Source organism: Barbus barbus, assembly GCF_936440315.1.
Source record: "Barbus barbus genome assembly, chromosome: 11".
NCBI classification, from domain to species: Eukaryota; Metazoa; Chordata; class Actinopteri; order Cypriniformes; family Cyprinidae; genus Barbus; species Barbus barbus.
In genome coordinates this window covers 17,511,328-17,536,056 of record NC_136739.1, presented here as the reverse complement: position 1 = coordinate 17,536,056, position 24,729 = coordinate 17,511,328, and the positions used below count along the sequence as shown (strand labels likewise).

Sequence of the window (24,729 nt, the reverse complement as noted above, 5' to 3'; positions counted from 1 at the left end):
GTATAAATAAATGGACAATTTTTATGATGTAGGCCGAAAATGAGCTTCCCCTCTTTGAAAGACCAGCAGCCGCCACTGCCCCACACATACTTCCACAACCCAGGCAATGATTAGTTCTGTGCTAATAAAGCAAAACCAATATTACACCGTGTCTACACCGGACGTGAGTGGCGCGATAAAATACTATAGAACTCATTATAATGCATTTATGTATGTACCAGGAGCACTTTAAAAGGCCACAACAAATTCCTCGTGTGTTTGCGCACACCTGGCGAATAAAGCTAATTCTGATTCTTATTCTGATAATCAGTGATGCTGTCTACACTGGATGTGGCACGAGACGACAAGACAAATCCCCGACAGAAAACTGCTGCTGCATTCTATTTATGACGCAAATTTCAAATGATTTTCAACGGTTGCTTTATCGCGTCCAGTGTAGACAGACTTTAGCTGTCGCGTCTTGTGTGGACACGGAGTTACTCACCTATCGAGAAGAAACAAAGCAACCTCGCCATTCGATCGCAGGCCTTCCGCTCCTCGAGTTCTCTCCAGCGCTGGAACTCGAGGAGCGGAAGGTTTGTTCCTTTCGTTTTTTATCCACCATCTCTATCTTTCTGTTGCTCGGCTAATGTCCGTCCTGTGCACTGAGCGCTCTCTCCTCCACATAATGAGTAGAAACGCCCCTTACTGCTGATTGGCTACAAGTTTGTTTTTGGATTCAGTTTTCTAAAGTGTTTTTGAAAAAATACGTACCCCACCTTTAAAGAACAGCTAGATCATTTCCATAATGACCAGGGCAATCTACCAAGAGCAGCGCAAATTACCGCCTGTTTTAAGACATGCTTTTTTTGGGGCGTTAAATAATGGCACAAATACCAGTAATTTGATGGGATAAATGTTAGTAAATCGTGTTGCGTGATTCATTTGAATACCCTCCTCCCATAAATTTAGCGTCTTAAAGGAAAACTCCTACAAATTCATATTCAATAAGTTCAGTTGCAAAAATAACTGTCCACGCCTGTTCAGCGCTAATTCTTCACTGCGCGTCTTTTGTAAATCCGGACAGTACTGTTTTAACGTCAAAAGACGGTTTGCGCTGGTGCAAGCTGTTAGTAAATCTGACCCTAAATCTCTTCTAAGGAAATCTACAGCATTATTGGTTATTCTGCAGTGTAAACCCAGTTCACCCTCAGCCATTTTTTTTGGCTTTAAAACAGAGAGCACATTGAATGACATTAGAAACCAGAGACCAGTAGATGAGATGCAATTTCACCTTCAACTCATCACCAGCATGCTACTCTCTCTCACTCCCTCATTTCAACAAGCTGGAGTTTCTCTCACAGGCTTGTTCTTGTTATTAAGTAACTCTGTGGTCAGTGAAGCAAGTGTTCTGTTTTGGCCAAGTACACTAGGTCTTCTCTTTCCATGAAGAGCTGCTTCTGTGTGCAGTCATCTGCTCAAACAAAGTACTAATGTTTTGATTGCACCAGAGAACCACTGTGTTTGCACTCTTTAGTCAATATGAATGGCTTACTAATAGTTACCTCTGCACATGAAACTGGTATAGGAAAGTATTTAAATAGAGAGCTCAACCAAAAAAAAAGGTATGAATTCTTTCAAACCTGTATGACTTTCTGCAGAACAAAATAGAAATATTTTGATGTTTCAACTGTTTTTGTAGCTAGTCGATTTAGGGCTAAAATAACAATTACTTTCATTGTGTGAACAAAACACACTGAGATTTTTAAAAATATCTTCTTTTGCTTTTGTATTAAAAAATACAAAGAAAGTCATACAGGTTTGGTACGACATCAGGGTGAATACATTTTTAGAGTTGGGCGGAAATATAGTTTATAATTTTATAGTTAAATAGTTTACGTAGTTAGCATGTTGTGATAAAATAAACAATCAAGCAGTTGAGTTTTTCTAAATAGCATATATCACTTTACTTGAGTACTGTATGCATGCAATTTTCGCATTACTCTTTATATAAAGCTGCGCGATATATGCATTTTAGCTATTTTACTTTTTTGGGTACGCTATCACTTTAACTTAGAAAATGTATGTTTTAATTGTCTAAGGTTTATATTAGATATGATGTATTACCACTAAGTAAAGGTCACTTAATATTATCTCTTTTCCTTTTTCTTTCCCTCCATTTTTTTTTTTGGTCATAATTTTCTCCATGCTCGGAATGACCCAAATTTATGTTCCTAATTTTTGTTTTTTATCCCTACATGGTGATTTCTTTTTTGAGCAAGCTCAGATTTTATATTAAATTCTGCCACAGAACCCAGGGACCTGCTAAAATATGCACCCACCACATACAGATCAGACATTGTTTGGTTTATGTTTGACATGGAAGGCTGGCACGATTTATATAGGTGTTAATATGGGCAGACCAGAAATGTGGCAGACATCTCCAGTGATCTCATATGTTCCAGTCTCTGGCTCTTACGTTAATACTCAAGTAAGAAAGACTGTTTATGTCTCATACTGAAGACCGTTAATCCAGTGTACACAGATGGCAAAATGATACACATTTTTAATACTGAGCTTTCCGCATTTAGATGAATTAAACTGCCCAGGGACTCTCTTGGTTTATATAAGTCATAGTTTTCGAGTTAATAATGTCTCTTTTTAAATGTCAACATTTTTAGTAAATTCTGCTTCCAGAGTACTGTCCAAAACACACTGAACAAGGAGCAGTTGTGGGCCTCAAGTCAGTTGTGTTGCGTATCTTCGGTTTGCTCCTTTAACTTTCTGTTACAGCTAGTCCTTTAGCAGTCCAGATGATTTGCATGTGACCGCTGAGCCTGCCATGCTGGTACAAGAGGCTGTGGGAGAGAGAGATCTGGCCAGCTTGGCATCTCCTTCTGTGGTATTTATGTCAACAGATAAGAACTCTGGGCTCAAATTGTCCTGGCATTCATCAAACTCCCAGGGACTCCTGAATGACAGGCTTGTCCTGCATGGCACCAAACATAGCATTTTAGTAAACCTGTCCACGATCTGAAAAAAATCCAAAAACACAATAATTCCTCAACTCTGTTGGTTAAACTTTAAAGGGGCCATTCACACAGAATATGTTTTTGCTTGGACTTTGCAAGGCCTTCAGGCGCAGTTTACAAAAAATGAAGAGTAACGTGCAAGACTTTGCAAGACACAAGGCGCCAGTGAAACAGTCAAGCATGTTTACATTAAAAAACAATTGAAAAGTAGCACTGTGGAATAAGTGAATGTGTTCTGTCTGAACAGCTCCTAAAGTGTTGCATAAACAAATCTATTTTTCTAAGCCCTGTTCTCAACCTAAATCTAAATCTAAGTGGAGATGCTCATATTTGTGATTTGGAAAAAATGTCAGTAGAGCAGCACTTCATCTGAGTTTCATACATTAACCATGGCTGATTGCCAATGCCAATGCCAACTGCCAACTTTTTCAGATGCTGCATCCATGAGAACATAGGTGCTTCCCAATTTGTGTGTTTATGCACTATTCTATTCCATGTTTTAGTGTCAATGCTACTGCGAGTAATGTTATTTGTAGCAATAGCCAAAAATACATTGCATGGGTCAAAATTATTGATTTTTCTTTTATACCAAAAATCATTAGGACATTAAGTAAAGATCATGTTCCATGAAGATATTTAGTAAATTTCTTACTGTACTCATTTTTGATAAGTAATATGCATAGGTAAGAACTTAATTTGGACAACTTTAAAGGAGATTTTCTCAATATTTAGATTTTTTTGCACCCTCAGATTCCAGATTTTCAAATAGTTGCATCTCGGCCAAATGGAAAGCTTATTTATTCAGCTTTCAGATGATGTATAAATCTCAATTTCGAAAAATTGACACTTAAGACTGGTTATGTGGTCCAGGGCCATATATTCATATTTGTACGTAGGGGGGGCCCATGAAAAAAAGGTTGAGAACACCTGACAAGAGATCAGCGGCCATTCCTTCATCCAGAATCTCTCCAGATCCTTCAGATTCACAGCTCCATGACGGTGCTTCTCTTCAGTTCACCTCACTCATTTTCTATAGGGTTCAGGTCAGAGGACTGGAATGGCCATAGCAGAAGCTTGGTTTTGTGACCAGTGACCCATTTTTGTGTTGCTTTTGAGGTTTTAGGATTATTGTCCCGTCCAAACATTTCTAGGGGTACCAATAATTGTTTCCAACGTGTATTTGAGAAAAAACATTTATTTCATAATGAGATTTTCCCCCATTTTCAGTTGTTTTAGTTAGATTTTAGGTTAGATTTTTGTGATTTTTATTTTTTATTTTTTTAAGAAAAGATCAAAAGGATTAATAAAGCAGGTTTATTTTCAGAGCCTTCTTTGATCATATTTACCAAGGGTGCCAATAATTCTGACCATGACTATGTATGCATACATGTATGTGTATGTATATATATATATATATATATATATATATGCATGTATGTGTGTATGTAACTGAACACGCACTTTGGCCGGTACAAAATATGTTTTATTTTAAACCATTTATCAGCTTATGTAGGCTCTACAACAAAGGAATTGCTGATCCCTAGTGATGTCTAATTTTTTGTAATGGATAATTTTTTGGTAAAGGGTGAGAGATCTTGCGAGCCACATGATTTTTGTCAAAGAGCCAGGTGTGGCTCGCGAGCCATAGGTTCCCGACCACTGGTCTAGTGCATCATTTGTGGCACAACAGACTGTGTACATCCAAGATCGGGCCGTATCTACTACTTAAAATATTACACCTTTGAATGGCACCTTTGTTTAAGTCTCAATTTGGTAACCGCTGACAATAACGTTGTGAAGGAATGTACTCTGTGGCCAATTAGACCATTTAATCAATGTATTTCTATTCCAAAAAAAGGGTCACTACCAGACAGCAGTGGAACTACTTCTTCATTCCCGTTGAGAACATCCACGTCACAGAACTTTCATTAAATTAGAGCATTTTGGGTTTATTGATAGAGCCTGCTCCATTTGGGTCATTAAAAATAGCCGTTGAGGAGAGAGTGAGAGGAGAGAGGTGTGTGAAATAGGCCGGTTTGTTTTGCTCTTCTGCGATAGGAGTGTGTAAATGGTCATGATGGGGGAAAATGCAGATGACCCAGGCTATCGTATGCTCACCGTGACTGATATCATGGTGTACTTTGATAACTGCAAGAAGGTAAGCCTTAATATGAGTATGGGTTATGATAAAAGAGCTGCTTGTTTTAGTTCAGAGGGGATGAATAGTGCATGTTTTCTTTAAGAATGCTAACCTGCTTCTTTTAGGTGCCTATGCGCATTTTAGATATGTTTTTTCTTGTCAAAACCCGTTTTATAGGTAGACTGACATGTACTTCAAAAGATTTGGTTCAGTATTATGAATGATTATCTTGTTCTTGTAAATCATATTGTGTGCACATGTACATGCCCTCCACATCAGAAATAAGCAGTGATGGGTGTTCATATGATCAGTGGTTTGTTCTGCTAAAGTGCAGGAAGGGTGTGATCCAGGCTCAATTGTGTATGACTCAGCCCTCTGATTTCCTGCTATGGTCAAAAAAGGCATAGTTTTGGTTACCCTGTTAGTCACGCAGTCATACAAAGTGCATTTATTCCTGAAAGTTTTCTGAAGACTCTATTATCCTTGATGTTTAGTTTAAGTGTGGCTTTTTTTTTTTTTCAAATTAAATATTATTCAGCATTTTCAGCACAGTCAAAGCCCTGTTGGGTGGTACTGGTAACTGTTATTTTAAAGAAGCATGTATGCATAGGTGGATTGCTGTGTTTGTGGAAAACATATGTTGACATTAGAGAGAACCTGTTAGAAACATGTTTGGACAGGTGCTTAATTGCTGGGGTTGGCTCTAGTAATTTCTCCCTGGCAGTTCTTCTACACAATTATCTGCCTTCATTACAACAGTACTAACACAACATGGTCACACATTTCCTGTTCACAACTGTAGTGATTTTCAATATAAAGGTGTTTCTTGAATTCAGATTTGGATGTTTAATTCTGATGTTGAATGTCAACTGCACAGCACCACTCATTAAGGATGAGAAGGGTTAAATATTCCTGTTTTGATTTGATTATTTGAATAGAGTTTTGATTTGCCAACATGGAAAATGTCTTTTCAAGTGTGATTGTTTCAATTACTTGCTATAATATACTACACTACCTTTCATAAGTTTGGGGATTTATATTTATTTATTTATTTATTTTTGAATGAATTAAATTTATACTTCTATTTAGCAAGGGTGTATTAAATTGAACTGGAAATAATATGTAGAAGCTTGTCCTTCACTCCTAAATTAAAAAAAAATAAAATAAAAGCAAAATTAGGCCATCGCTTTCTGTTAGAACTATTACAAGAAGTGGTTGAAGCTGTGGAAATATTTATTTTGGCTAAATATTTCTTGAACGTTGTAGCTGGCAAAGGGGATGCAAGACCTTTGGCGTGAGAAACAGCTGCTTCCTTGGAAAGTTGTGTGACTGTTTTGAGGACGGAAGGCCTCAGTCTGAGACATTAAGATATGATCTGACATTTACTCAGGAACACGTCATTATGGATTTCTCCAGCAGCTAACAAACACAGGAATTCATTTTAAATCTTGCATTCCCCTTGGAGTAGAAGTTCCACTTAACACCTTATTTTTTTCCTGTTAAAACACAAATTATAAATATCAATACTTTGCTGTGTTTTTAGGAATATGTGAGCATTACAGTCAAGCCTTTGGTATAAAGATTACTTGTCGTACAGGATTGGGGGGAAATTAGGCAGATTTCAGTTGCAGACGTCACTATGGGAGTGTAGTGTCTATGATGAAATACTGGAGTTGAGGTTTTCTCTCTTTTTTTGGGGTTGTTGCACATTTTGTGGCATTATCTGCAGGAAGGAAGTGTGTTCTCTCTCTCTCCTCTCTCTCTCTCTCTCTCTCTCTCCCCCTCATGCCTTACAGGGAGTCTCTTCCTTAAAAGGACTTTCAAAGTGTGATGAACTAAAGTCACAAATACACACATACATACTCATGTAAACCAACACATTCATAGCATGTGCAGTCTGAGGAGTATCAGGGCTCGCAAAATTTCTAAATCCCTGGTAGCGCTTCGTGGCAGGTACTCTTCAGATTTTGGTAGCCCGAAAATTAATTTAACTAGCCCAAATAAAATAAAGACCATAAATGTCAATCAAAAACATTTTCAATACACAAATATCAAGGAAAGAGTTTTATTTTACTATTTACAAGGTATCTGCAGAATTCTTAATTTAAGGCAATTTGAAAAATTATTTCGTATGCCATTTAACGTATTTAAAACTGTCTAAGGCCTTAAAAACTCTTCAGTTTAGTTGTATCAAATTTAAGGAGCAATGTTCCCTCTAATTTTTTTTCTTGCTTACATTTAGGGCACCTGAGCAAAAGCATTCTTTATACCAGACCAGTACAGCACGCGCACAACAAAGTGTGTAACTTTTAACTTTAATGTGCTATTTATATTTGATTTGACCCTTGATGTAACTAAATGATGTACATTTTAGGTTTAGGTTACTCAAAAACAAGGTCAATTGTTTATCAGGTTTATAATATAGCCCTAACATAATATATTATCAAAAGAAACTATTTAAAATAGAACAGAATAGAATAGAATAGAAACTGAAGCAAAACTTAAGCTGAGATCTGTAAGTTAAATATAAAAACTGAACATATGAATTCTTCTATAGCTGTCTAAACATCGATATGAAGTACAGTTTGTACAATACTCTTGTGTGTGACTGAACATGTTTCAGAGTTTTGTTACCGTTCTTTGCCCATCCTCTGCTATTTCCAGCACTTAATCAAGCCGCTCTTCTTTAATACATGAGGACGTTTTATTTCACATGTTATTGCGTTTGCGTTGTCTCTCGTGTTGAGCGCACCGCAACTATTGAAGTATTCAGTTTCTACAGCGACTCATTTGGTGCATATCGTTCTCTTTCTATGAAACCTGTTCTAACTCTGTCGTGACATAAGCTTTATAGCGGTTTGCCCGAGCATTGCTACTCTTTCCCTTTTACTGTTGGCATTTAATCAAATGGCTTCCCAACTAATTTTTGTGTGCGCGAGGCACATTATTTCTTCTGCGCGTCCGTGGTGGAAGAAGTGCGCGGTCGCGCGCGTGCTCAGATTAGAGGGAACATTGTGTGGGAGCCCTGTATTTAAGGTAGCCCGTCGGGCAGGGCAATGATACATTTTGGTAGCCCAACTGGAAAATACAATAGCCCTGGGATGTCAGGCTAGCGATTTTGCGAGCCCTGAGTATACAGTTACAGTACATAACACTTTATGACAGGGAGGAGATACACAAACAAGTTAATGTAATCACGTATCATAGGAAATGTATATATCCTGTGAACCTCCTGTTGAATTTACATTACAAGAAATTGAATAAGAAGTAGTTTTTTGTGTGTTGATTTGACTTCCTGTAATTTTTCATTTACTACAGTGCTCATGGTCTCTTGGTTATGGTTTAATGACTTTACCTCTCTCTCTTACCCTGTTTCCCCATCCGCCCCCTGCAGGCTGAAGCCCGTTTGGCAGCTAAGAGGGCGGCCCGTGCAGAAGCTCGTGAGATCAGAATGAGAGAACTGGAAAGACAACAGAAAGAGGTGAAGAAAATACAATCACTGAAGGCTGAAATTTAGGCCTTGGTGTTGCTGAATGTTTTCATATGCCAAAATGTGATGTTGGTCTTGATTTTGTGCTATTGCTAACAACATATTGCTTTTCAAGTTTCCTATAGTATTGTATAAGCTATAATATACGTCTTTATAGAAATTGTATTTATTCTTTATAGGTTTAATATATATATTCTTTGCAGACATTTTATTTATTTATTTGCTTGCTTACTTGCTTATTGTTTTTTTTGGAGGGTGCTCAGAAAACCTTCTAGCATGACTATGTTGTTCCAGTACTAGGGCTGGGCGGTATATCGAGTTTGTACGATATATCGCTATATTTTTTTTTTATAAGCGATGCGATATAAGGCAATACCGTTTATATCAGTATACAGTAGTTTGAAACGAGTTTCAGTTTAAAACTGCTCTGACAGAAAGGCTGCGTGTGCCACTGATAGAGACTCACGCTGTTTAATGTGTTTTTGATGTGCTGTTTTCCAAAATGCATAACTTTTCACAGGTATATTCTCCATCTGTAAATGTTAGAAAGCCATAGAAATATTTCCATTTTGCTGTCAGAAGTGCATGAGCCTTCTGCTTTGAGAATGAGATTCTCCGCTAAACTTCACAGACTTCATTTAGAACGAGCGCCGCTGCGCACATCAGTGTTGCAACATTTTCATAGAAAGTTGCTAAAGGAAGGTCGATTTGTTGCTAAATGACTTTATGATGTCATTGTGCAATGACATCATTGCGTAATCACGACGCAAAATTGTCACAACATCAAATCTCAGCAAAAAAATATATTTTATATAATATAATAATTTAATTTAGATTTGTTTGTAAAATAATATGCTAAATATATTATTAAAATGTAAATAACTGTATTTGTAAATACATTGAATTATTGTACACTTACACATTTTTGAATGATTACAATTTAAATTGTTTTTAATAGCTACTTGACTAGTAATACTACACATTCTCAACAGTTATGCTTTAAGCAGTGTATTAGTAGTGAGTTAGTATTCTACACTCTAAGAAACGTCTGTAAAAGTAGGGCACAATCTACTGTGTTAATATGAAATCATTTTCCGTATTGGTTTTTTTTTTACCTGCATTTTAAATTACGCATTGTGTTTTTCAGGTTACAGGGTTATGATGGATAATGGATAATGTCCTGGAAAATTACTAGTATCTTTTCCATTTTTCTTACAGTGTACTAACTGATCAACAATCGCAGGTACAAGCTACTAATAAAGTGTATCATAAATGAAAAAACATTAAATTATTATTATTATTAAATTGAACAATTGCAAATAGCAGCTAACTCAATTCACGTGATGTGTGTACTGCTAGGTATCTTTGGTTTCCTCTCTTTATGTAATTTGGATGTGTGCCTTTTTATTGTCTGAGTCACTTATCAAAAGTTGCCAAATAAATTTAAAAAATTGCAAAATTTGTTGCTAGGTGCTTTTGGAAAAAATAGTTGCTAGGGTAGTCTGAAAACAAAATTGCTAAGTTGGCAACACTGGCGTGCATGCGCACCAAACAAATGTGCAATGTAATAGGAGCGCAATAATTCTTACTAAAATATACATTAGTCTGTGCTTTTTTTTCTTATTTTAATTTTTAATTTAGTAAATTTAACTTCTGCTTTAAAAGCATTATTTTAGTTTTTAGATTGCAATGTTACAATGTTAGAATGTAATGTGATTTTAACCCTTTTTTAACATAACAAATTTATGCTCATTTTGTTGTAGTACCCTGCAGCTTTACTGCAGGTTTTGTACTTCTTCAGAATCAGAATCAGAATCAGAATGAGCTTTATTGGCCAAGTATGTTTACACATACAAGGAATTTGTTGTAGTGACAGAAGCTCCACAGTGCAACAGAAAGACAGTAACAGGACAGGACACAGGTAATGAAACAAAATAACAGGAAATAGCCAATAGCCAATGTACAAAGCAGCAAAAAAAAAAAAAAAAATACACAATATATAATATATAATATAGGCGACTATGTATGTACAGGTGAAGTATGTGCAAATTAGAAATGAGAAAATAAAATAAGTGAGTGTGGTGAATGGATAATGTATTAGTTGTGTGTTCTACGTTTATTTATTGAGTGTTCATGAGATGTATTGACTGAGGGAAGAAACTGTTCCTGTGTCTGGTCGTTCTGGTGCTCAGAGCTCTGTAGCGTCGACCAGATGGTAACAGTTCAAAGAGGTTGTGTGCTGGATGTGAGGGGTCCAGAGTGATTTTACCAGCCCTTTTGCTCACTCTGGATAAGTACAGTTCTTGGAGAGTGGGGAGGGTTGTACCAATGATTCGCTCAGCAGTCCGGACTACCCTCCGTAGTCTTCTGAGGTCAGATTTGGTAGCTGAGCTGAACCAGACAGTTATTGAGGTGCAGAGGATGGATTCAATGATGGCAGAGTAGAACTGTTTCAGTAAGTCCTGTGGCAGGTTGAACTTCCTCAGCTGGCGAAGAAAGTACAGCCTCTGCTGGGCCTTCCTGACAATGGAGTCAATGTGAATATCCCACTTTAGGTCCTGAGAGATGGTGGTGCCCAAGAATCTGAATGACTCCACTGCAGTCACGGTGCTGTTCATGATGGTAAGTGGGGGGAGAGCAGGGGGGTTTCTCCTGAAGTCCACGATCATCTCCACAGTTTTGAGCGTGTTAAGCTCCAGGTTGTTAAGACTGCACCAGACAGCCAGCTCCTTAACCTCCTGTCTGTAAGCAGACTCGTCACCGTCCTGGATGAGGCCGATCAGTGTGGTGTCGTCTGCAAACTTCAGGAGCTTGACAGAGGGGTCTTTAGATGTGCAGTCGTTGGTGTAGAGGGAGAAGAGCAGTGGGGAGAGTACGCAGCCCTGAGGAGCTCCAGTGCTGATGGTTCGAGTGCTGGATGAGAATTTGCCAAGCTTTACTAACTGCTGTCTGTCTGTCAGGAAGCTGTTGATCCACTGGCAGACGGAGGTGGGGACGGAGAGCTGAGTTAGTTTATTTTGAAGGGTTTCCGGGATAATGGTGTTAAAAGCAGAGCTGAAGTCCACAAACAGGATCCTCACATAAGTCCCTGGTCTGTCCAGATGCTGCAGGATGAAGTGCAGTCCCATGTTGACTGCATCATCCACAGACCTGTTTGCTCTGTAGGCAAACTGCAGGGGGTCCAGTAAGGGTCCAGTGATGTCCTTCAGATGAGCCAGAACCAGTCTTTCGAATGATTTCATGGCTACAGACGTTAGTGCCACAGGTCTGTAGTCATTAAGTCCAGTAATTTTGTGTTTCTTTGGGACGGGGATGATGGTGGAGCGTTTGAAGCATGAGGGGACTTCACACAGCTCCAGTGATCTATTGAAGATCTGTGTGAAGATGGGGGCCAGCTGCTCAGCACAGATTTTTAGGCAGGCTGGTGACACACCATCTGGACCAGGTGCTTTTCTTCTTTTGTTTTTCCTGAAGACCTGGCACACATCGTCTTCGCTGATTTGAATTGTAGGTGTGGGGGAGAGAGGGGTTGCTGGAGGTGTGAATGGTTGTGTGGAGGGGTGTTCTGGGCGGGTGTGGGGTGATCGTTCAAAACGACAAAAGAACTTTTGTACTTTTGTTCTTTTGTACTTCTACCCCTAATTCTGGCCCAAGTTTACAGGTCATTCTCAACTCCCTGTTACATTACATTTACTGTAAGTCTTTACAAACAGACTTTATAGATGTTGATTTATTCATTAGTTTTGTCAGGCCTTTGGTACTATAACAGTTTATTGCTTAAACATTCCCCATAGAAATGGCAACGTTTGGTTCCAACTCATGGATATGCGTATGGTTAATTCTGGGTAATTAGTGTTAACGCACTGTGACTGTTGATGCTGGTTTGCTACAGTAAATGGGACTTGAATGGTATGGCTTCAGTTGCATGAATTTAAACAAGTTGTAAATTCCTTAAGATATTTAAGGAGATTTGATGAAGTGTATATGAATGAAGTTGCTTAGGGTCCTTAGAAGGTAAATGGACAACCATAAATCCTCACTGTGATACCTGAGATCAGACGCAACAAACTTATGTAATGAAGATAAACACAGCCTTTAAGCATACCTAGGTCACACTTGAGAGATTAGCTAGCATTCAGAGTTAAGCCCGGTCTGATCAGGAGGTGTGTGTGAATGTTAAGGGTGTGTGTTTTGTGGCTTTAAATCTCCAGCCAAGTCTTTAAAAGTAGATTAGGAGCTTTTAGCCGTTCCTGCAGCGGGTTAACAGATTCAGTTCTCACTATCTGGCTGTGATCATTATGCTGATCGCAAACACAATGACTCAGGATTGAAGACGCTGTGACAAAAAATAGATCTTGAAGAGTTTAATCCAGATTTTGTGGAGGTTTGGATTTTATGGGAGACTGCATCTTTGGAATCATAGAAGGTCTCTGCCTCCCTCAGTCCTGAGGTAGATGGGGACTCTTTGAGACTATCAGGACGGCCTGCTAGAGAGTAGTGCATAGAGGGGCTAGGGAAGTGATCAATGGGAGACCCCAGACCCCTCTGCTGAGGAAGGTGAGCTTAAATTTACTAGATGAGCATGGAAAGATACGAAATTACTGATTTAAATGTGTTAATAATTAAGTAACGGATTGATGGATGCATTTGATGTTCTTTACTAGTTTAACTAGCATCAGGTGATCTGATCAAGTGGTTTTATTTGTTGACTATGACCTATCAACTTAATGAAGAGTTCTGAAACTGTTTTGTGCTAGTCAAAAGGTTGAGTGTAGGTTCTGTCAAGGGTGTTTATTGAGTTTGTGCCAGATGCAGTTTGCATGCCATGGCTATTTATTAGAAAAAAAGTTTTATTTTGTGCCTTTTGAAAAACATGGTAACTTTTCTTCTAAAACCCAAACAATTTCTTATTTTTTTGGCTAATTGTGTGAGAGTGCAGAAACAAAAGAGCATTGATGTTGTGGGAACGTCTCTGATTTGATGCATAAGGTGTTAAAGGTAATTCGAAGGAAGAGGTTTTGTTACAGGACTGGATGAATAAACACATAAAAACTGGAGCAAATACACATGGAGAACCAGTTAGGTGAGATTCAGTAGGTTTTCAGTAAGTAAGAGTGAAAGTGTTTGCTATTGCACTGTGTATAGTTTAGACTATATAATAATTAGATTAAAGTTCTTGATTTAAATGATCAAAATATACAACCATCTCTTAAAGAGATGTCTTTTCTAGCTAGAAAACTGCATAGGTTTTATCTATTAACAGTGTTTAGTTATGTCATTAGCAGGAGGTTAGTACATTTGTTAGTGTTAAAATATGACTGTGGGGACCAAACCATAGTTGGATATTTTAAGAATCTTCAGCTTATCTGTTGATTTTATTGTTACTTGAGAAAAAGTAATGGGCAAGAACACGTACAAAAGTGTATCAGTGTAAACATAACACTGCTATACTAGTCCAGTGCTGTTCATTGGTTTGATCATTAGTGGACCAAATGAAACCTTAAACATCAGTGGAAAGAATCCCGTTACCCCATAGACCAGATCACACGACCTTCTGTGACTCTTGAGTATGTTCTCAGATATCTGAACAGTTGCATGACATAATTGAGATGCTTTTTTAACTTGCTGTGTGATTTTTAAAATTCATGAATGACAATTCAGTGATTGCATTGAATTTTGCTTCCTGTTGATCCACTTGACCTTCATGTGTTCTTTGAGTCAAGTGTGTGAACTGCTGTTTTCTTCTCTAGCTGTAAGCTTACCTGTAAGGCCTGGTAACATGACACTGAGCTGACAGATTGCTAAAACTTTAACAGCTTTCCCTTTTCGTTCCATTATCTTTGAGCACACACTCTTCCACTCGGTTAGCTCTCTTTCATGTCAAATAATCAATGCCCTCTCTTTTTCCCTTTCCTTTCCCCATCTTGTGGCTTTCTTTCCTTTGCTCATCTGATCCTGTTTTGCTGGCCTTCTGTGATGTAGATTTATCAGGTGCAGAAGGTAGGACATCTGATGCTGTAGGCCTAGTTCTACTCTACACAGTCAGGAATAAGGTACAAAGTTTGTCTCTGGGGTGGTGCCATTTCAAATGGTACATCTTTGTACCATATGTACCACTACAAGGTACACATTTGTGCCTTAAAGGGTACATATTAGTACCTTTCGAAAGGGTACCACCCCAGGGAAAACTTATGTACCATTTTTTTCTGAAATACTGCACTTTAATTCCTTTCCTTCTGTTGCATTCTTGTTACATGAACTTCCCTGATTTTTCTCTCCTCGTTTCTGCTGCATTTCTCTTTTTAGAAATACTATGGACTGGATAACTTGGACAACAAATGGGGGGACATTGAGCAGTGGATGGTACATTTTGTGCTTTTTCTAGGCCTGTAGTTTCATCAGCATGTGGTTTTTACATGATAGGGATTGCAATACATAATGTGTTCATGTTCTATTTGTTAATAATTAGCATGTTTGATGTTGGATATCAGGGTTGCATGTCTCAGCACTAGGTCAATACCTCTACATGATTTGCATTTTCACAACTAATAAAATTAAACTTTGTTCATATGTTTACTAGCATTGTAGATATTTTAATATACACTAACATTCAAAAGTTTGGAGTCAATATGATTTTTTTAATGATTTTAAAAGAAGGCTTATGCTTACCAAGGCTGCATTTATTTGATAAAAATACACTCGAAACTGTAATATTGTGAAATATTAGAATTGGAAATATTTATTATTATTTTAAAATGTGGTTTTGTTACATGATCCTTCAGGAAGCATTCTAATATACAAGAAACGTTTATTATTATCAATGTTGAAATTTGAAAACTATATTTTTGTATATTTGTATAGGCTGTTTATTTATTTTTATTTTTTACTTAATTTTTTTGATGAACAAAAAAACAGAGAAGTATAGATAAAAAAAAAGAACTAATTTGAAACCGTAAACATTTTGATATATTTAAAGCATTCCTTTCTGAACAAAAGTAAAAAATAAAATCTTACTGTCCCCATCAATGTAAATGTGACTGAATTGCAGCTTACTTAATTTTTTTTTGGTCTTGAGTTTTGTTTGTTTTTTGTCTTGTATCTGTCTTTAACATGCATCCACACAGTGCAGCGGACTTGCATCCGTTATTACTGATTTGCATGCTTTCTTTGCATAAACTGCTCAATCTTGCTTGCTGAGTCTTGTGTGTCTGTTTCTTTTGCCATCTTGATTATTCTCTTCTCTTCTCTTCTCTTCTCTTCTCTTCTCTTCTCTTCTCTTCTCTTCTCTTCTCTTCTCTTCTCTTCTCTTCTCTTCTCAGGAGGACAGCGAGCGATATACACGTGTCTCACAGAGACATGCTTCGGTTTGTACCTTTTGTCTTTTAACTGTATGTCCTTCTAAACCACTTCCACAAACACTTCTCACACATTTCACAAGTTTGTCCTTCAGAAAAAAAAAAATACACTTGGATTTTATTCCAAATTAAATTACTTTAAGTCAGACTTATTTTGGGGCTCACTGTACATACCGATTTGCTGTCAATGTGGTGAGTTTTATGTCTTTAAACTCTTGCTAACTGTAGACTCCATCTAATTTTACCTTTTTTTTTTTTGTCCATCAAGGTGTCAGATGACGAAGAACGGATGTCAGTGGGGAGCAAGAGCAGCATACGGGTCAGTATCAGTGTAACTGTATACGTGGTTCCTTTCAAACCTTCTGTGCTGTCAGTTTGAGTGTTAGTTCTAGGTGTATATGAGTGTGTGCTCGCTGTGTGTTGTCTAAGGTTATAAAACAGTCCAAAATGTTCTTCATGCTGATGGTGGTTTTGTTTGTCTGGGCAGTTGGATTTGGATGCGGCGGGTGCTTACGGCAGGGTAAGAATCTCAGGGTGGGAAATGTTTCTTCGGGCACGGATGTTATGTCATTACTTTCAGGTTCCTGTTAAATTAAAGTCAGCACATATTTTAGTTCACAAGACGTTTTTGTTTTTGCACTGTGGTGTGTTTCAACTAAGTATAGCTTACAAATGAAGGGGGTGTGGTCTGTCTTCTGGATTTTATCAAATATGACCAAATGAGACCATAACATTTTTGTTATGTCTCTGAAGTGTCTGAATCTTCACCTGCATGTTCACAACCATGAAGTCTTGAGCAGTTAATTCTGCAGTTTTAATCCTAATTCCATTTCCCACCATCCTGTCCAGCTTCCCGAGGCCTCCTCCTATCACTCACATAAGAAGTCCAAGAAAAAGAAGAAACATTCTTCCAAAACCGTATGTTCACAGCGCTAATACACGTCACATGTATGTACTGTAGCAAGATGATGTAATATCAATCATGACTTGTCTATCCCACAGAGCAATGGCTATGACGATAATCTCAGCCCATTGTCTAGTCGGGTTAGTGGTGCAAATAACCGCGTGATGATGGTGTTTGAGTATTAACTAGTGTGTTGGTTCACCTATTATGACATCCAGGAGGCTGTGTTTTTAATTCATGATGCAGTAGTGTGACTAACTCAGGTGTGACGTGGTACAAATCATTGTGAAGATTGTAAACCGGACTCTATATTTGTGCGCAGAGCTCCAGACTCAGTGATGAGAGCAAAATATCTCGCTCCTCTAGACTTGATCGGCAGTCGGTGGGTCTCAATCCGGCAGCTCTTTGTGTGATTAACATGAAAATATATCTAACATGAGTGGATGATTGCCACTGTCTTTGAAAAAGCATGATGGATTTGTTACACAATATATATTTTTTAAATAACAACACCAGGACTTTAATTTTACATTTATTTATTGATATTACAGAATCAAGAAGTTGCTATTTATAGTATAAATTTGTTTTTAAAAAATTTAAACTATATAATATACATTTTTATTGTAAATTATTTATTTCTAATTCGATAAATGCTATGTAAAATAAATAGAATTTTTTGCAGCATTGTATCACTTTCTAACGAAAACAGCAACAGCCTTTTTTTTTTAAAAACAAATCTGTAATGGTTGACCTCTGAAAAAAAAAAAACACATTTTATTTGCTGGTATTCCAACCTATTCAAGCTGATCTGGTTTGCTTGGTTTTAAAGAGGTTTTAGACACTCAAGCTGAGAAACCAGCATGCTAGCCAGCTTGGCCAGTCTGGCGGACCAGCTAGAGCAAATAAAATAACCTGAAGAGTTTAGGATTTGGGTAGTTTCTTGTAAAATAGTAGTTGTAACATGACTAATTATTACAAGTGTGTTTCTATGCAACAGTTTTATGCATGTGAATTGTAACAAAATGAATGGCTTTTCATACACATTTCTTTGCCCTAGGTATTGTTAAGATCTTTTTATCTCCAAATTACACTGCCAAATATATGAACTGTGCAGTCTTAACCCTGGGTAATGTCTAAACCGTGTGCAGCATGAAATAAGATAATTATTGCAAAAATGTTAAAAAAATTATCCTGGGTGAACATTTTCAAGTGTGAAAAGCGCATTTAGTACCATTCCTGACCTCAGCTGGCATGATGCCCCTGCATTGCACATTTTAGCATTGTAAAACAGTTAGATGGTCTCCGTCAACATATTCCTCCCTCTGTCACTCTGTACATCTCTCACACTTCTGTCTTCATCAGTTCATCATTCAATCATCTACATTATTTCCCATCATTTTAGAAAGCCTGCTATTCATCTGAGCTGTACAGCAGCAGTAGTTATTCCTCTAAACATCAAGCCCCTTCCTACAATGGCTACCAGGTCTGTCATCTTCATCCGCTCTTTCCATGCTGCTGAGTGTCTATCCACTGTTTAAATCCCTTCTTTCTGTGTTCTTGTATCATTTTTTCCCTGTCATGACCACCTTTTTTCTAGTTATTCTCCACTTTCGCTCTGTATTTAATTTGAAAAGTTCATCGCTCCTGTCTGTTTAGCTGTCTTTGCTGCACAGCAGGAAGCACAGGTTTTGTGCTGCTCCTCATATTACCCTCTGCCCCACAGCACTTCCTGTACAAAAATATGTGCAGCTCTGTACACACGTTTTGAATACTTTCACTCTCATTCACAGCAGGTCATCTGGGGTTATTAGATCTTAAACCCACACAGACCACAAACACCTGAGGACTGAGCTAACTGCTTGTGCTTTGGCTTTGACTTGTAGTCCTTAAAGGTGTAGTGTGTGTGATGGAAATTTATGTTTTTGTTTAATTGTTTTCCCAACCAGACTTCCCAAATACCTGTTATAGTTATTTTACAATGCTTCTTTCCTGGTAGATATTGAAAAATGTCAACTTTTTTACTCTTTTATTTAACCAATATTTTGTGATTCTGCGCTAAATTTTACTTCATTAGCTCATTAGTCAGTTGACATTTTAAAAGGGGATTTAGCCTATGAATGGCAATCTCAGCATATTAAACTGGGATAAAAATGAATAAAAATTACACACTTCACCTTTAATAACTAGGTAGCCTATAGACCTTTTCCCCACCAACCGGACATAAATCAAATGACATGATCATCTGAACATGATGAAAGACTATTGATACACTGTGCATAAAAAAAGGAAAATTGAGACTGTGGAGAGTGTTTGCATGCTCGCTTGCACAGAGTAATTATGGGTAAGACCTCAAGGCGTGAGAAGCTGATAAAAATGTTGTTTCTTTGCTGTGTTTATATCTGTTCATCATCAGGGCTCTGTATATGAGGACGGTCTCTACAGTGGCTCTCGACGCTCCAGTGCTCGTACTGTAAGAATGATAGAGCTAAACTTTAAATGTGCATGAAAATTGTACCCTATTAACCTGTGGATTCAGTTCCCAAACCAACAATTGTGATTTTTTTTTTATAGTGAAGTGACATACTGCCAAGTATGGTGACCCATACTCGGAATTCGTGCTCTGCATTTAACCCATCCAACGTGCACACACACAGCAGTGAACACACACACACACACCGTGAACACACACCCGGAGCAGTATATATATATATAAAAAATCTCTCTTCATAATAATTAATGCTATAATGCCACTCAGAGCATTCTCAAAATATTACTTGTGTATGTTTTAACACATTAAACACATGGGACTATATGCGATTTAGAAGCTAATGCAGGTCAAAAATGCTTTGAATGTGTTTTGTCAATTCCATAAAGCTAAGAGTGCTTTATATTTGTGTAGCTGACAATCTTAACATTGTCACATGACATTATGTTTTGATAAACATCAAGATTTTTGGTTAAAATTGACATGAATGTTTAGTGGAAAGCGTGTAAGTGTTTTTAAATATATTTTAGCAATCATCATAAACTAAAGATGTAAACTTATATTTCACAAGTTGGTTTAATTGGTTTGCCGTACCACAGAACCATTTAAAAATTACAAATATTACATGCTGTCTCTCAAATTAATAACTGCACGTATAATCTTAAGAAATGAACAAAAATGCACTAAAAATAATTTTAGATGCAGTATGTTACACAAATTTGTCAATTATTTCATGTCAAGCTTGTTCTCTAACAAAGGATGTGTAAGGCATTGACAGGCATGTATGTTGTCAAAGTGGGTAGTTTTCCACCTGCATGTTTTCTGTTTGTAAATTTGTACTGCTTGTAGATTTGTATTTTTAATTTTATTTATTTATTTTTGAGAATCTTACAGATGTGCTGTGACTGTATCAGGCCTGAAATGTCTGACAATCTCAAATCCGTTTTGTTTGCATCGTCCCTTTTGCTCTGTCTCTCTGATTCTTCACATTCTTATAGTGTGTGTGTGTGTGTGTTCCTCTAGTCCTCTGAATACAGTGGTTTGCTGGGCTCCAGCTCTAGGACTTCGTCCAGAGCAAATTCTGCGTGTGGAAGTCCAGTGGTGAGCAACTTCACGGTCACTGATGCCCAAGATGATCCTGGACTATCACAATTATATTTCATAAGTTGCTTTCTCAGTGACAGATTCAGTTACACAGCTACAAGCATCCAGTTCATTGGTGCTTTTGCTTTTAATGTCTCATAAATCATGCACTGTGTGAAATTGATTGTTGATGTTTCTAGCTAAATCAGTGGATGAATATGCTTTTAGTCTCGGAGTTAAATTGTTTAATTGCTTGGGGTTGAGTTACTTTAACAGTGTAAGAAAGGACATCTGAGGTGATGTGTGTTTGTGTGCATTCTTTCTTTGGGTGCATGCAAAAAGCCAACTGTTAAACTTGGACAGTTGAGACTTCACAAATAGCTGAAATACCTCTCGCATTGATGTTAATTGCTGCCATCTGGTGATTTCCAGGAGGACTGCAGCAGCCCAGTGGCTAGTTTTATGAGAAGCTCAGCTAGTATCAGTGGCCTATCTAGAGACCTTGACTGTGTGGTCATTCCTGACCTGCCAAATGTTAATGGGAGGCTGTCTATGGTATGAGAGTGAAATCTTCGGGTTCATGTGATTTGTGGTTATTGATGCCTTGGTTTAAATTGTGCATGTGTGTTTATGCATACAAGCAGTGGCATGTTGAATTGAGGTGATGGTCTGCATGTGAGATGGTCAGTGGTCAGAAAAGAGGCTATGTGCAGAGAACCACAGACGTCTGATGCTTGATAGAAATTTCCAGTTGTTAATATTATAATTCAAGGTTATTTTAAAAAGACATATTCGCAACACCCTGTTAATTACAGAATTGCTTGATGGTTGCATATTGATTATTGATTGAATGCTATCATTGACATTTGAATCTTTTCAGCTTGACTTGGACTGATTTTCTTCCTCTAATGGAAAAATATATTTTTTACTAACAGCATGTCTTCAAGGAACAGCATGAATCAGAATGAATGAATAAGAGACTCGATGGCTTGACTCGATTTTTGCAAGATTACAAAATCTATTGACTGTGTATCATCTTTTTTTTATTTACAGGCTGATGACAGGTTAGAGCGAGACTACTTGGAAAAGGTTTGTTTTTTTTTTTTGTTTTTTTTGCCAATTTGTTTAACTTTTTAACCATTTAAGCCTTATATGTTCATGATAAACTATAACCAAGGGATATGACCTATGACTTGCTGTATTTTTAGGGATCTTCACGAGCATCAACTATTTCTGGCTCCACTCTTACCTCTCTGGGTGGGACGTCCTCACGGAGAGGAAGTGGAGATACATCCATCTGTGCCGACACAGAAGCATCCATAAGGGAAATCAAGGTGTGTGTCCTGATCTCTTTGTCTTGTGCCAGTTTAAATTTAAGCAGCAGGTTTATAGAACCACATGATTTCGTCCCATGATTTCATGTTATGCTTTTGGGCAAATTAATTCATGTTAATAGCATACCTGTAGCATAGCATATTTTATAAATATTTTTATTTATAATGTAATTTAGTCTGATAAGAACTGATTGCTCATTTTCATCACTCATCTTGCTCACAGAAACAATTTCCATTTTCTTTATGTTGCTCAGTCCTTTTCCTAGTGATCTGCCTTCCAGCAAAGTCTCAGCTCTAATCATACACACCCAAACAATATAACTAAGATGTTTGTGTGTTGAACTCTTCAGGAGCAGGACTGACCACCTTCTACGATCTGCTTCACTGTTATTTTCTACAGCTTTGTACTTGTTTTTTGCACAGTAATTCATTTGAAAGTCTGGTGTTCTTTACACTTCCATTGCACTTCCTCCACTGCATCCTTTATCCTTCCTCTTCATCCTCACACTTTTCATTCAGGAGATCCATGAGCTTAAGGATCAGATTCAAGATGTGGAGGCAAAGCACATGCAGAACCTCAAAGAGCTCAAGGTACATGGCTTGTAAAGGCCAGTCAAAAGCCCAACAAGAACCTGCTTTGTTTGAGTTATATATGACAGTGCTGCAACCAAATTTGTGTTTTTTTTTTTGTTTTTTTTTTAACCAGTGAGTGGCTGATCAGAAACATGATGAGATGATATGATATTAGTCTCTGGTTCTTATCTGGCTCTCATCTTGCATGTTTATATGTCTATGCCACTGAAGTCTATAGCCTCATTTTCTCTGTCTTGCTTCCATCTTTGACTTTATCTTATTCTTACACATCCCTCTTCATGATTTAGTTTGATTTGATTTTAATTTTAAGGAGAAATTTAGTTTAAAATTGTGTTCAAGACTGATGTAGAGGTTGAGGTATTGTAATGCATGCACAGACATGTGTTTGTGAGTGCTTGCTGGTTTTCATTATGGTGTCTGGCTTTTTATAGGATTCCCTTTTGGAAGTGGAGGAAAAGTACCGTAAGGCCATGGTCTCCAATGCACAGCTGGACAATGAGAAGACCAATATGATGTATGAAGTGGACACTTTGAAAGACTCTTTAATGGAACTGGAGGAGATGCTCTTTGAAACACGCCGTGAGCTTGAGGAAAAGTGTAAGGTCTGTACAGTCAGGTGTGCATTAGAATAAGTTGCAGTAATGCTTTGTTGTAATACGTTGTCGGACTACTAATAATAGATTGTTAAAATAGTAAGAGCTTTTAATTGGAAATTGAATTAATTCGTTTTGTTTTGATTATTTGTAATCTTTTTGTCATTTTATGATTGAAATAGAATGGTGTAAAAATTGCATTTTTGTTCTTTAATCTCAGTGATCAGACTCTTAAATATTCAACTTAAAGGGTAAAAAAAACACTAAAGGCAGTTTTATATTTTAGGACCTTGAACGAGAGAAGCATGCTCATAGCATCTTGCAGTTTCAGTTCAGTGAACTGAAGGAGACGTTGAAACAGAGTGAAGAACTGCTCACTGTGAGTATTGTAGTATTTATGTCTCTGTGCTAAAACCTTTGTCTTTTTCAAATGCTTGGCTTATCTGCCCATCTGCTTTAACAGCTTTTCTCCTCCCTTCATCTTTGGTCTTCTTCCATGCACAATACTTCTTTATAGGAGATCCGTCAATTACGGCTCAAGCAAGACGGCTATGTTAGGGAGATTTCTGACCTCCAGGAAACTATTGAGTGGAAGAATAAAAAAATTGGGGTATGATCCCTCAGTATCCAACTCCTGTAAAAACTGTATTTGTCATTACCTTCACTTTAAGATAATTAAAATTTTATCTTTCAAACATGTAATTGTAGATTAGCTAGATTCCACATCTATTTCCTGCTACAACCTGTCTGTCATTGCCAAATTGTCTGCAGCACTGATGTTTTCATTGCTTTCACCTTCTTTTTCTCCTCTTTGCCGCATCTTTGCCAAATCCCTTCTGGTGCTGTTCAGGCATTAGAAAGGCAGAAGGAATTTTCTGATGCCATTCGAAATGAGCGGGATGAGCTTAGAGATGAGGTTGTTCAGCTCAAAGATATTTTGAAGGTATTGATATGTGTGGTGAAACTAGGGCTCACTCTTTTCTCATAAAAGTTTCCTAACGAGAAAGCTTTATATTAATTTTTAGTAATGTACAGATGCAAAGACCCAGACTGTAAATCGAGACTGATTCATTAACACTCAATCTCTGACTGAATGAACAGAATCATAATCATATTACCTACAGATACATGTTTAAAACTAAGAAATCTAGGTCCAGTGCATATAAATTTAACCTGAATTTGTTTTTATAATAAGTATGCTAATATTAAACTGTTTTCCTGTCCAGAAACATGGCATTGTCCTTGGACCCGACTTAGTCACCAATGGAGAAACCGAGGAAGAAGTCGGAAAGGCTGATCAGAATTCTCAAGTTGCATCAGCTGAAATCCGAGAGGGGAGTAGTGTACTAGGTAAGCTGCTTTCTTAGCTTCATTCATTGCATGCTAAGCTTTGACACTTTGCATTTTCAGCTTGTACAGCTCAAGCCAAGTCTAACCAAACTGCCTGTTAAAAATGCACCATTACATTAACATCTCTCACCCTTTCCTGCTTCCCTTTATCCACTTTGCATATATAGCTAGAATGAAAATGAACACTACAGAGTCATGTCTCTTTCTTGAATTCATATTCCAATACTCTGCTGGATGTGTGTTTATACATTTGCTGAAAAAATGTCATAATCCTTGATTTAAAAAATCAAGAGAAGGAATCGCAGAGTAGTTCGTTGAGTTCTTGACTTGCCTTTGGGGTTTTCTTCTTTGGGACATCCTTCGAGACTTTTGATTTGTATGGGTTTAAGA

At 37.5% G+C, this 24,729-nt stretch overlaps 1 protein-coding gene across 27 annotated transcripts in view; it reads left to right on the top strand.

Moving 5' to 3' along the window:
• Positions 1 to 24,729, top strand: part of LOC306877211 (leucine-rich repeat flightless-interacting protein 2-like) — a 42,455-nt gene that overhangs the window by 7,804 nt on the left and 9,922 nt on the right. The window contains exons 2-22 of one of the 27 annotated variants that reach the window (XM_079428820.1): positions 8,546 to 8,632; positions 14,624 to 14,641; positions 14,948 to 15,004; positions 15,961 to 16,005; positions 16,265 to 16,315; positions 16,484 to 16,516; positions 16,846 to 16,914; positions 16,999 to 17,040; positions 17,223 to 17,282; positions 18,303 to 18,383; positions 19,314 to 19,370; positions 20,409 to 20,486; positions 20,901 to 21,023; positions 21,522 to 21,557; positions 21,677 to 21,802; positions 22,322 to 22,393; positions 22,828 to 22,998; positions 23,276 to 23,368; positions 23,507 to 23,599; positions 23,840 to 23,932; positions 24,216 to 24,339. In XM_079428820.1, the coding sequence (XP_079284946.1) occupies positions 8,546 to 8,632; positions 14,624 to 14,641; positions 14,948 to 15,004; positions 15,961 to 16,005; positions 16,265 to 16,315; positions 16,484 to 16,516; positions 16,846 to 16,914; positions 16,999 to 17,040; positions 17,223 to 17,282; positions 18,303 to 18,383; positions 19,314 to 19,370; positions 20,409 to 20,486; positions 20,901 to 21,023; positions 21,522 to 21,557; positions 21,677 to 21,802; positions 22,322 to 22,393; positions 22,828 to 22,998; positions 23,276 to 23,368; positions 23,507 to 23,599; positions 23,840 to 23,932; positions 24,216 to 24,339 (1,609 nt within the window). Of the gene's footprint in view, positions 1 to 8,545; positions 8,633 to 12,771; positions 13,199 to 14,623; positions 14,642 to 14,947; positions 15,005 to 15,960; positions 16,006 to 16,264; positions 16,316 to 16,483; positions 16,517 to 16,845; positions 16,915 to 16,998; positions 17,041 to 17,222; positions 17,283 to 18,302; positions 18,384 to 19,313; positions 19,371 to 20,408; positions 20,487 to 20,900; positions 21,024 to 21,521; positions 21,558 to 21,676; positions 21,803 to 22,321; positions 22,394 to 22,827; positions 22,999 to 23,275; positions 23,369 to 23,506; positions 23,600 to 23,839; positions 23,933 to 24,215; positions 24,340 to 24,729 lie in introns of those variants that run through there. The other 26 variants (XM_079428821.1, XM_079428822.1, XM_079428824.1 and 23 more) reach the window with 26 other exon arrangements.